At 49.4% G+C, this 13,459-nt stretch overlaps 1 protein-coding gene across 1 annotated transcript in view; it reads left to right on the top strand.

The window, feature by feature from the left end:
* The window catches only part of TENM2 (teneurin transmembrane protein 2), a 526,850-nt gene extending 523,614 nt beyond the window's left edge, over positions 1–3,236 (top strand). Inside the window, exon 27 of the mRNA XM_033180356.1 lies at positions 1,122–3,236. Within this exon, the coding sequence (XP_033036247.1) occupies positions 1,122–1,883 (762 nt within the window). The 3' untranslated portion in view covers positions 1,884–3,236. The remainder of the gene's footprint in view (positions 1–1,121) is intronic.
* Positions 3,237–13,459: the final 10,223 nt, after the last annotated feature.

The raw sequence follows: 13,459 nt of genomic DNA, 5'->3' as shown, positions 1-13,459 counted from the left end.
GTGCAGCTGAGACCTCTGCTGCAATCGGATGGGAGGGGTTCAGATAACCCCTGCTACAGAACCGGCACTCAGCCCTATCAAAGTCTGAAAGGCCTCAGCTGCTCTGAATAATTGTCCAGATTGTGTAACTATAGAGAGGCAAGGAGGAGCTGCTGGGTAATTGAGAACAGCGTTCACTCAGTCCTGCCCCTTGGGGACCACTCAGTGGATGAATAGCCATCATTTCTCTCATTTATCTAAGTGCTGTTACCTCCCAAACGCAGCCTCTCCCATTATCCCAGCCTGTCCCCCAACCACCAATTGAGACAAGTTGTAATTTGCGAGTGGAGAGCTCAAGGCCAAGGAGATAATGGTGATTTCATCCCCTGCAGAACCAGGGCGAGGATCCAAAGCAACTGCCTCAAAGCCGGGGGATATTCCCTCTCGTCCTTGAAGCCTGAATCTCTCAGCCTGATGCTACTCAAATGTTCCTATGCACACAGATCACCCAGGGCATCTTGTTCACACGTAGCCTCTGACTCAGTTGTTCTGGAGTAAGGCCTGAGATTCTGCTTTTTGAACAGGACAGGTCCTAGTGATTCCTCTGCAGCTGGTTATACTTTGAGTGGCAAGGTTTTAACCCAAGGAAGTTAATGAATATCCAAGTCACTGGCCTCCAGGAAATCTAGGTTACAGTGGTGGGGTTCGAGGCTGTTCAAATCAGCATCCTGCCCTTTGTGTCAGGACGTTCCTGGGTCTGAAGCTGGCAAGGCAGTTGTCAACCATCAGAGTGCAGAACGGGTCTCTTCCCAAATGGTGGCTTGACCTGGTAAGTGTGTAGGCCTGGGTGGCCATGCCAGCAAGGGGCAAATCTCCTTAACCATTTTTTTAGTTAGTGGCAATTGGAAGATGGACAGGCCACACCATCAGAGCATTAGTAATCAACCAGCCATCCATAGTTCAGAGCACTGGTAATCAACCAGCCATCCATAGTTCCAAAAAGTAGGACTCCATCAGCTCAGATCTGGATAGACCCAACACTAGTTCTTGCAGGAGAGTTCCAAGCCTTTCTCTTTGTGACTCCTTTTGAGTGAGCTGCCCAGCTCATCTTCTCAGCCTTCTGTGTTTTCTTATCCCCACAGCTCATTACAGGTGTCCAACAGACAACAGAGAGACATAACCAGGCCTTCATGGCTCTGGAAGGGCAGGTCATTACTAAAAAGCTCCACGCCAGCATCCGAGAGAAAGCGGGTCACTGGTTTGCCACCACCACGCCCATCATTGGCAAAGGCATCATGTTCGCCATCAAAGAAGGGCGGGTGACCACGGGCGTGTCCAGCATTGCCAGCGAGGACAGCCGCAAGGTGGCGTCTGTGCTGAACAACGCCTACTACCTGGACAAGATGCACTACAGCATTGAGGGCAAGGACACCCACTACTTTGTGAAGATTGGCTCAGCCGATGGCGACCTGGTCACGCTGGGTACCACCATCGGCCGCAAGGTGCTGGAGAGTGGGGTGAACGTGACCGTGTCCCAGCCCACGCTGCTGGTCAACGGCAGGACTCGAAGGTTCACGAACATTGAGTTCCAGTACTCCACGCTGCTGCTCAGCATCCGCTATGGCCTCACCCCCGACACCCTGGACGAAGAGAAGGCCCGCGTCCTGGACCAGGCAAGACAGAGGGCCCTGGGCACGGCCTGGGCCAAGGAGCAGCAGAAAGCCAGGGACGGGAGAGAGGGGAGCCGCCTGTGGACTGAGGGCGAGAAGCAGCAGCTCCTGAGCACCGGGCGTGTGCAAGGGTATGAGGGATATTACGTGCTTCCCGTGGAGCAATACCCAGAGCTTGCAGACAGTAGCAGCAACATCCAGTTTTTAAGACAGAATGAGATGGGAAAGAGGTAACAAAATAATCTGCTGCCATTCCTTGTCTGAATGGCTCAGCAGGAGTAACTGTTATCTCCTCTCCTAAGGAGATGAAGACCTAACAGGGGCACTGAGGCTGGGCTGCTTTAGGAGACCAAGTGGCAAGAAAGCTCACATTTTTTGAGTTCAAATGCTACTGTCCAAGTGAGAAGTCCCTCATCCTGAAGTAGACTAAAGCCCGGCTGAAAATTCTGAGGAAAACAAAACAAACAAATGAATGAACAGACGCACACGATGTTCCAAGTTCCCCTAAAATATGACCCACTTGTTCTGGGTCTACGCAGAAAAGAGATGCCAAGTGTCCGAAAGGAACAAAAGAACAAAAACGAAAAAGCAAAGAAGAAAACAAATAAAAACAAAACAAAACAAACACACGGACCGATAAACAAAGAAACGAAGATGAGAAAGAAGGCCTCATATCCAATTACCTCACTCATTCACACGTGAGCGACACGTAGACATCCACCAGGGCCAGCGTCACCAGACCAGCTGCGGGACAAACCCCGCAGACTGCTTGTGGGACAAATCCTTCCGACATTTTCGTTTAAGCAAATACAGGTGCATTTAAAACACGACTTTGGGGGTGATGTGTGTGTAGCGCCTGGGGAGGGGGGGATAAAAGAGGAGGAGTGAGCACTGGAAATACTTTTTAAAGAAAAAAAAAAACATGAAGGAATAAAAGAAATTCCTATCAAAAATCAAAGCGAAATAATACCATCCAGCACTTAACTCTCAGGTCCCAACTAAGTCTGGCCTGAGCTAATTTATTTGAGCGCAGAGTGTAAAATTTAATTCAAAATGGTGGCTATAATCACTACAGATAAATTTCATACTCTTTCGTCTTTGGAGATTCCATTGTGGACAGTAATACACAGTTACAGGGTGTAGTCTGTTTAGATTCCGTAGTTTGTGGGTATCAGTTTCGGTAGAGGTGCAGCATCGTGACACTTTTGCTAACAGGTACCACTTCTGATCACCCTGTACATACATGAGCCGAAAGGCACAATCACTGTTTCAGATTTAAAATTATTAGTGTGTTTGTTTGGTCCAGAAACTGAGACAATCACATGACAGTCACCACGAGGAGAGAAAATTTAAAAAATAAAAATAAAAACAAAAAAAATTTTAAAAATAAAAAAACAAAAACAAAAAAAGTCTAATAAGAACTTTGGTACAGGAACTTTTTTGTAATATACATGTATGAATTGTTCATCGAGTTTTTATATTAATTTTAATTTGCTGCTAAGCAAAGACTAGGGACAGGCAAAGATAATTTATGGCAAAGTGTTTAAATTGTTTATACATAAATAAAGTCTCTAAAACTCCTGTGGACATTGGTCTTGTGTGGAAATGCTTTGAGAAGAGAAAAAGGCAAGCATTACTGGAGAAAAAGAGGAGCTGCCCAAACGTGCAGAGGCTGAGCTGGTATTTTGAACACCTGGCGGAGCTTTTTTTTTTTTTTTTTTTTGAGAGGGATTCTCGCTCTTGCCCAGGCTGGAGTGCAGTGGTGTGATCTCCACTCACTGCAACCTCCGCCTCCTGGGTTCAAGCAATTCTCCCGCCTCAGCCTCCCGAGTAGCTGGGATTACAGGCACACCAACACGCCTGGCTAATTTTTGTATATTTAGTAGAGCCAGAGTTTTTTTTTTTTTTTTTTTTGAGGCGGAGTCTCGCTCTGTCACCCAGGCTGGAGTGCTGTGGCCGGATCTCAGCTCACTGCAAGCTCACTGCAAGCTCCGCCTCCCGGGTTCGCGCCATTCTCCTGTCTCAGCCTCCCGGGTAGCTGGGACTACAGGCACCGCCACGTCGCCGGGCTAGTTTTTTGTCGTTTTTAGTAGAGACGGGGTTTCACCGTGTTAGCCAGGATGGTCTCGATCTCCTGACCTCGTGATCCGCCCGTCTCGGCCTCCCAAAGGGCTGGGATTACAGGCTTGAGCCACCGCGCCCGGCCTAGAGCCAGAGTTTCACCATGTTGCCGAGGCTGGTCTCGAACTCCTGATTTCAGGTGATCCACCCGCCTCAGCCTCCCATAGTGCTGGGATTACAGGCATGAGCCACTGAGCCCTGCCTGGAGGAGCTTTTATTAGAGGTATCTTAGTGCTCCCCAATTCTATAGCTAACTCTGCCTGCATCTGCAGCCCCTTCTCTGCATGGAGCAGAAGTGGACAGTCTGCATGTGGTGTGGGTGGGCAGTGAGGACCCTCAGAGCCTGCCCAAGCATGAATGGATCCCTCCAGCACTCCTGGGACATTCAGGCTCCTCCCTGCAACCACATTCTAGTTCTGAGAGATGCTAGCAGAAATCAAAGGGGAACATTCACCACATTGGGAAATGTGTGCGTGTGTGTGTTTTCATATTTCTTTCCAGACTACATCAACTTACCCCAAATCTTGCATACTTGGGACAACCCAATAAGAAAAGCACTGCTGGTTTGGAAAATTTTTGTTCTACATCACTCCTAAAGTTAGAATAATACCATCATTAACTGTTGATATTTGTTGGTGCTTGCTTGGTGCCCAGCATAATGCTAAGGGCTCGGCATGCAATATTTTAGTTTGTCCTCACCTTTCATTCACATTTTCTTGAGAGCTTCCCTCGTGCCAGGTCCTGAGTTAAGTTCTGGGTAAGAGAGGTGAGTAGACACCCATGGGCCCTTGCCTCATGAAACTATGGGCAGGAGGGGACAGACAGTAGGAAAAGCATGGCATCAAGAAGTGAAAATGGGCCGGGCGCAGTGGCTCACGCCTGTAATCCTAGCACTTGAGGAAGCCAAGGCGGGCGGATCACTTTAGGTCAGGAGTTTAAGACCAGCCTGGCCAACATGGTGAAACCCCATCTCTACAAAAAATATAAAAATTAGTCGGGCATGGTAGCACATGCCTATAATCCCAGCTAATTGGGAGGCTGAGGCAGGAGAATTGCTTGAACCTGGGAGGCGGAGGTTGCAGATAGCCGAGATCATGCCACTGTACTCCAGCTTGGGAAACGAGCGAAACTCCATCTCAAAAAAACAAAAAAAAAGGACACAGAAGGTGGGTGCTTAGGCCGGAGCACAGGAGAGGCTGGCAGGGTTCACAATACACAGTTAGAGGTTTGATTTTTTTTTTTTTTAACATGAAAAACAACAGAAAGTTTTGAGTTTTGATTTCATAAAAAGTGCTGTGGCTGCAGTGTGGAGGACAGGGAGGGGAAGCCGATGTGGTCACCTAGGTGAGATGAAGGACGAGGCCAAGGAGGCCGTCACCCTAAGCTAAAGCTAGTTTTTAAAAAAGTGACTGGATGCATGCCCCGGATGAGCTCCTAGTCACTTTGGAGGTGAGAAATCCCAGGCCACCATCACCCAGCAGGTAAGTGGTGGAATCAGATTCAAGCTCAGCTGTGGCCAATTCCAAACCCTCTTCAGGAAGTCTGAGGCCTCCTGAGGTCCCATCACCCACAGGTGGAAGGAAAGAAAGAGAGAGGCAGGGCTGGCCTGCTTGAACCCAGGTACCGGGCTTCACAAGCCCTCCCAGCGTCACTAGCAGAGCCAGTGATGACTTCATAAAGCAAGCAGGCAACAGAAATGGCCCAGAGCACTTCCTTCTGGATGCACGTGTGAACAGGTATCTCCCCAGGGCCATGAGTTTGGGCTGTTTCCCTTCAGGAGGAGGATGGGAAACAGGAGACAGCTTCTCTGTCTTTGGGCTGCTTTGGTCCAGCTGCTGCCTGCCTTGTTTAATCTGGCTGGTGTCAGGACTACTTGGAGAAAGCTCACAGAACAGCTTCCGGTGGGTCGTGAGGACCACTCAAATCTTGGTTTGGTGGGAACTTCATGCGGACCAGTCACTGTGTTTTATCCTCCTGCAGTAGATACAGCCACCAGAGCCCACCAGGACAGGGTGTGCACGCCAGGCCAGAAGCCAGGGGATTTCACTCAGCCCGTGGCTTCTCTGCCCCATCTAGCCTCTCAGGTAGACCCAAAGGGTGGTAGACCCAAAGGGTGAGCAAATAGTGTATCACAGAGGGAACCACATGTCAGCAGAATGCCACCCAGGCCTGAAACTCTCCTCTTTTGGTTTAACCATCTTTGAATTATCCATGGTTTTTCTGCTACACCCAGGCCAGGCTCTTATAACACACTACACAAACGCATACTAAGGGAGAAGGAAACAGACATGGGGCAGAAATCCTTTCCCGCCTTTCCTTGGGCCCAGTCCTAGCATGACCAGGACAGACTGTCTGATACAGAATTCTGGAAAGGTGGTACAGCCTATGGGTTAGTGAAGATCGTGCACTCTGAAGTCAGACCACCTAGGAACCAGTCCTGACTCTACCGCTCACTAAATGAACATGGAAACTTGGGTAGGTTACATGTGCTAATTAAGGTAAATATCACTCGCTGCATTAAGAGATAAACTCAAGTTAGCAGAAGAAAAGTTTCTCATTTATATAATAATCCATCATGGGTCAGGGATGAGGATGGCTGCTTTGATGATTAAATGAGATATTGCCTGCATCATGGATATGTGGTACTCAATAAATGTTCTTTTTTTTTTTTTGAAACGAAGTCTCGCTCTTGTTCCCCAGGCTGGAGTGCAAGGGCGTAGTCTCGGCTCACTGCAACCTCCACTTCATGATTTCAAGCAATTCTCCTGCCTCAGCCTCCTGAGTAGCTGGGACTATAGGAGCCCACCCCCATATGCCCTGCTAATTTTTTGTATTTTTAGTAGAGATGAGGTTTCACCATGTTGGCCAGGCTGGTCTCGAACTCCCAACCTCAAGTGATCCGCCCACCTCAGCCTCCCAATGTGCTGGGATTACAGGCGTGAGCCACTGTGCCCAACCTCATTTTTATTATTTTAAAATCTTTCTTCTGAACACTGATTTTTCTAAGAGTAGAAATTGAGGCACGACAATTTTCACAGTGGGAGAGAATTGTATGTGGCGGCTGGGGAGATGAAGAAAGACTGTCCCTCAAATCTCATGTCCCCAAGAGCAATCTCTGCTTCTCCCCTCTCCCAGGCCTGAGGAACTTGAACAAGTACTTTCAGTGTGTGGACCTTCTCCATGGCTTCAAGGGCTTTTCAGAAAGGGTGACATCTGGAAAGCTGAGGGTCTCAGCAACGTGAAGACTGGCCATGTGAACAAGGGACATCTGTTCAGGCATTCTACTTTCAGAATCACCAAGCACAGTTTTGTCCTTGGCACTGTCAGAAGCTGGGAAGACAAAGGTAAATAAAACATGGTCTAAAGTGTGAGACAAACTCACAAGCCAATCACTAGAACACGGGAGGCTCAGGGCTGGCACACAAGTGACGAGCAAGCACGTGATGTCCAGAGGACAGGAGTATGAGTTCTCTCCACAAGTATTTTTTGGTTTTTGTTTTGTTTTTGTTTTCGTTTTTGTTTTGAGACAGAGTCTCGCTCTGTTGCCCAGGCTGGAGTGCAATGGTGCAGACTCGGCTCACTGCAACCTCCACCTCCCAGTTTCGAGCGATTCTCCTGCCTCACCCTCCCAAGTAGCTGGGATTACAGGTGCCCACCACCATACCCGGCTAATTTTTGTATTTTTAGTAGAGATGGGGTTTCACCATGTTGGCCAGGCTGGTCTTGAACTCTTGACCTCAGGTGATCTGCCCGCTTCAGCCTCCCAAAGTGCTGGGATTACAGGCGTGTGCCACCGCGCCCGGCCTCCATGAGCATTTGAGCTGGGCACTGGCAGGTAAGAGAACGCCGGGCAGACAAGGCAGGAGAGGGCAGCAGGAAGGAGAAAAAATATGCAAAGAGACAAGTGAGAAGTTCAGAGAGGCCGGGACAGGTGCTAAGGATTAGAACCACCAGCAAGCGTTCTAGACACGGGTCCCAGGCCAATGAGATCAGGACCTCTGGAAGAAAGGTCTGATCGTGAGTAGGTGAGTTTCACGTGCAGCCAGAAATGAGGAGGAGGGGATTGGAGCTCAGCGGGAAGGGCAAGGCCAGAGATGAGGTTTGTTGGAGGAAATGAGGTAGGAATAAGAGTCAGGCTAAGAAGTTGGGTATTCTCCTGCCAGGTCGTGAGGAACCTCAGTGTGGCTCTTGTATATAGGGAGAAACACGATTAGGGAATCTTTGGGTTTGCAAAGTGAAGAGAGAAGAGTGGCAGCAGGCCCAGAGCCCGGGGAGCCTGCAACAGTCTGGACTGAGGGCTTGAAGGAAGGCTGGGGCGGTCAGAACAGAGGGTGAGCTCCTCAAACCGGCTTGGATTTGGGAAATGAAGACGAGGTTCTGTAACTTGCTCAGAGTTGGGGACAGGTTCTATACAGGGTGGAACACCGAGAACAGGATCCCGGCCAAGGATCCTCTCTCCAGGGCATGCACCATTCCTTCTCCTTCGCCTCTCCCTCCTCCACGACCACCCAGGTGAAACACCCGGGAGGAACATTTAGGGGGAAGGGATATTCTGATTACTTGCTTACTTCAGTGATCCTCTGATCAGTACAAATGGGGACTTGCCAGGAAAGTTCTGATTCAGCACGCTCACACCCAAGCCCCGCCTTCCACCCTGTGGCAGCTGGGCAACCCGTAAGGCGCCGTCCCCCAGCACCCGCAACGGGCACTGTGGCTGCGCGCCGCTCTCGGAAAGCAAGGCCGCACCAGCTGCTCCGCAAAGCCCCTCCCTCACCTGCCCTCGCCTCCTCCCGGCAAATGTTGGGTTTGCCATCTGGCCACAAGGTGGCAGCCTTTCCCATGAAATCTGCCTGGAGTCGCGCACGGCGCCTCAAAGGGATTTAGGGAAGTCGCTGGGCAGCTAGAGACTGCGAGGAGAGCCCTGGGTTCCTGAAAGAGGCCCCTGGAATCGGTTCCAGGAACAAGATTCCAAAGAAGACCAGTCCCGGGACCAACCAGACTGGACTGCGAACCTGCCTCCACCATTTGCCCACTGAGTGCATTTCCACCTGGACTTACCTTCCTGAGCCTCATCTTTCCCATTTGTAAAACAGGGACAAAAATAACTGCTGCATGGGATTATTTGAAAAGCCTAATAAAAATAATATATGTAAAGTCCTTGGCAAAGGCCCAGCATTTAACAAATGCATATTAAATGGTAAGCTATTATTGAAGGAAAATAGTGGAATTTGGGGGTTATCGTCTTTAGATTTTAAAAAAAGAAAGAAAAAAGCAAAACAAACAAAAAGCCTTCACTTTCAATCCCAACCACTCTCCTTTCTGGCTAAGCCTGGGCTTCTTATCTAACCTCCGAAGCCTGGGTTTCTTCCCCCGTGAAGTGGAGATGATACTGCCATCGGGCAGGGTTGCTGTTGTAAACACTCAGCCTGCCTCAAGAGGATGTCTACTGATTGGCGACTAACTTTTCTTATTCTCAGCCTTCAGTGGGAGCTGAAGCGTGATCCCAGCCTGAAGCTTGACCTGTTGAAGAGTAAGGAGCTCCACCCACCCCATCCTCCCACTGCAAGAGCTGCATAAAGCCCTGGGGCCTTGCTCTCCTAGAAGCCTCCAGGGCAGACAGGACAGAAGAAGCAATGCCTAGACCCTTTTAGGGACAGTCTACCCAGTAGCTGCTCTTCCAGAGATGATCCCTGTCCCCGAACTGAGCCCAATTCCAGGGGCAGTAAAAGGGATGTCCTTACACTCATGCATTCATAAAACCCTTCTACCCAATTAATTGCTGTTATTTGAACTTCCCAGCCACTCTGTGAAACAGTGTGAAAATTGAGGCTTAGAGAGGCCACACTGCGGATCAGGAACAGGCCCCTCCCATGTGGCTGGGAATCTTCGCTTCTCAGTTAGCTCAGGCTGTTTCCATTCCCAGGCCACTCCCTCAACAATCCCTTATCGTGGTCTTATCTGGGTCACATACATATAGATTTTGTTCTCAGGCTAGAGCCTTTGGCCAGAAGGAATCTGCCCCACTGGCTGTTAGTCAACCACGTGAATGTTTAGGAAACATGTATTACGTAGAATGCTGCAGTGAAGATGGAGAAAGTGAACACAGGCTGGCTTCTGCCCCCAGGCAGCATCTTTGTATTAATCAGGAGACTTGCAGAGGTCAGTGACAGAATCCTAAAGCAAAGCAAAAACCAGGATATCCAAAGGCAGGACTGGCTTCAGATGTGGTCAGATCCAGGGGCACAAAGATGTTCACAAGGTACAGTCTTTGCTCCTCCTCTCAATGCTGCTTCCCTTGGGATGTGGCCTTATTTTCACATTGATTTATTCCATATATAGGACAAATGGTTGCCAACAGGCCCAAACCTATATCCTTGCAGCAGCCATGGGAAGGGCAAAGAGACCCTCCCTCTATCAACAGAAGACCATGAATTGGCCCAAACCCCATCAGCCTTTCCAGAACCATAAACAGTGGGAAAGGAGTGGTTCTTACAAGGAAAATAACTGCCTAGACAAAAAAGTGTTAATTGCCAATATCTACTGAAATCATGCTTCTGTCCATTCTGTCCACAAATGGTGCCTGACATGCCACAGGTGCTCAGTGGACAAAGCCAGGTGATGGGGACAGAGGGATGAATAAAACACAGCCATTCAGGAGGAGTTTAATGGGAAACACCAAGAAGCAAATAAGCAATATAATGTGGAAGTGGACCGGTCACGGTGGCTCATGCCTGTAATCCCAACACTTTGGGAGGCCGAGGCGGAAGGATCACTTGAAGTCAAGAGTTCGAGACCAGCCTGGCCAACCATGGCCAACATGATTAAACCCCATCTCTACTAAAAATACAAAAAAAAAAAAATTAGCTGGGTGCGCTGGTGAGGACCTGTAACCCCAGCTACTCTGAGGGCTGAGGCAAGAGAATCGCTTAAACCTGGGAGGAGGTGGTTGCAGTGAGCTGAGATGGAGCAACTCCACTCCAGCCTGGGCAACAGAGGAAGACTCCATCTCAAAATAATAATATAATAATAGTGTGGAAGTGGCCAGGAGTGGTGGCTCACGCCTGTAATCCCAGCACTTTGGGGGCCGAGGCAGGTGGATCACCTGAGGTCGGGAGTTCGAGACCAGCCTGACCAACGTGGAGAAACCCCATCTCTACTAAAAATACAAAATTAGCCAGGCGTGGTGGTGCATGCCTGTAATCCCAGCTACTCGGGAGGCTGAGGCAGGAGAATCACTTAAATCCAGGAGGCAGAGGTTGCAGTGAGCTGAGATCATGCCATTGCACTCCAGCCTGGGCAACAAGAGTGAAACTCTGTCTCACAAAATAATAATAATGTGGAAGTGCTGGGAAGAGACGGGCATGGCAGGGACACTGGGGAAGGGCAGTTAGCTCCGCTTTGATGGGCATTTGGTGGAAAGCGCTTGGATGAGTGCACAGATAGTGCATTGGGAGGATCTAGATTGAATCTGAATAGCCAAAAGTCACCCAGCTCTGCAGGGTTTCTCAGCTACCCGCCCTGAGGATACCATGGCCTTTCCCTTCTTCTGGGAATGCAGGAAGCCACCAGCCAACACCAGCCTGGAGAGCCTGTCCCCTGGGAAGAACGGTCTGGTCTGTGTGGGACTGGAAGTCTGCTGCTCCTTCACTCTGGATCCCGACTCCCTCCCTCCACACATGGGGAGCAGGACTTCCCTTCACTTTCTGCAGAGGTGGTCCTGCCCATGGGGCCATCCTATGTGCTAGTACCGGTTTCTCAGTTGTGGCACCATTGACATTTGGGCCAGATGGCTTTGTCGTGGGAAGCCATCCGGTGCACAGAAGATGTTTAACAGCATCCCTGGCCTCTACCTACCTCACACCCCACCCCTGCCGATTCGTGACAGCCTCTCAGACGTTGCCAAATGTCCTCTTGAAAGGTAAAATGGACCCCAGTAGCGAGCCACTGCTCTAATGCATTCCCTCTCCACCCACTTCTCCCTCATTTCTCCCCTACTCAAGATCCCAGCATTCATAAGGAAGGAGCCTCTTCTCCCTAAGGAGACATTTATCGATACTTCCTATGTTCATCCATTTGACACTCCCCAAGCCAAGGGTTCTAGAACTACAGGCTGAGGTCTCTACCCTGATCCTCCTCTTCTTCTCTGAGGTCTCTACCCCGAGTCTTCTCCTCTTCAACTACCTCAGTTGACTGCATGAGTGTGAAAAAGAGAATTGACTGCCCCAACCCCCCACAGACCTCCTGAGGAGCTGCCACTGCTTGGAGGAAGGCAGAGATGCTGATAATCCTAAGACAGGAGCGATGGGCTATGTGCAGTAAGGAGTGGCCCTGTGTGTGTGCTACAATGAGGAGCGTCAGAGTGATCCACATGAGAAAATGACAAGTGAGAGGAGCCTGGGGACTTCCAAGCAACCTCCCTTGGTACCTGGGGGAGGGATGCCAGGCCCTGAGATGACAGGGTAAAACTTTATTTCCTTCTTCCTGTCCTGTTCCTGTGCCAGTCATCGCAGAGCCCCCTGAAACAGCAACTTCATGGTAATTGATAGTGCCCAAATAATATTCTCTAGACAGGTGCCAGGGATGCAGTCACAGAGCTCAATAGCTTTTCTAGAGATAATATGAGTTGATATCTATCAGTCCCCAACTGGTAAGGCTTCAAGGGGCTGCTTGGAGGAGGTGGTATTCTTCTCAGTAGCATAAATCTGCCAGGGAGAGGAAGAATGTGTGTGTGTTGTAACACATTACAAATATCAAGGGTAATGTATAGCACAGGCTTCAAGGAGATGCACGCAGGTGTAAAGGCACCAGGTGCGAGGATGCGTGCAGGTGCAAAGACACGAGGTATAACTGAAGGTGTAACACAGAGTGTGAGGACTAGAGACACATACTGGGGGCAGGTTGGTGGTGGGGCAGGGGCGGTGGGTGATGCATCATGTGTAATTAGTGGAAATGTTGGAACAATGGAACATGCAGAGCAAAGATGTGTGTGTGCAGGAGCTGCACCCAATACTGCAGCAAGTACTGAGTGGAGGTTTCTTACTCATTCTCATATTCATACCTGTGTTTCTCTGTACCAAGGAGAGACGGGAGGATCGGGTAGAATAATACTCAGCATGTGACATTCACTGTGTCACACTCTATCTTCTGCTGTTACAACAAAATACCACAGACTGCATAATTTATGTAGAAAAGATGTTTATTTGGCTCGTGGTTCTAGAAGCTGGGAAGTCCAAGAGCATGGCACTGGCATCTGGTGAGAGTCATCCTGTGGTGGAAGGTATCACATGGCATCTATGCCCATCATAAGAGACAGACAGAAAAGAGGCCAAACTTATCCTTTTCTCAGGAGCTCACTCCTGCAATAACAGCATCAGTCCACTCATGAGTGCAGAGTCCTCCTGGCTAATCACCCCTTAAATGTCCCACTTCTTAATACCATTGTAACGACCATTAAGTTTCCAATACATGAACTTATGAGGGACACATTCAAGCCACAGCATTATATGTATAAGAGCACAGCTTGGCTGGGCGCGGTGGCTCACACCTGTAATCCCAGCACTTTGGGAGGCCGAGGCGGGCAGATCACTGGAGGTCAGGAGTTCGAGACCAGCCTGACCAACATGGAGAAACCTCATCTCTACTAAAAATACAAAATTAGCTGGCCATGGTAGCACATGCCTGTAATCCCA

Source organism: Trachypithecus francoisi, unplaced genomic scaffold, assembly GCF_009764315.1.
Source record: "Trachypithecus francoisi isolate TF-2019V2 unplaced genomic scaffold, Tfra_2.0 Lachesis_group2, whole genome shotgun sequence".
Taxonomy (NCBI): Eukaryota; Metazoa; Chordata; class Mammalia; order Primates; family Cercopithecidae; genus Trachypithecus; species Trachypithecus francoisi.
The sequence above is the reverse complement of the archived record's forward strand: the minus strand, read 5'-3'. Positions and strand labels throughout refer to the sequence as shown.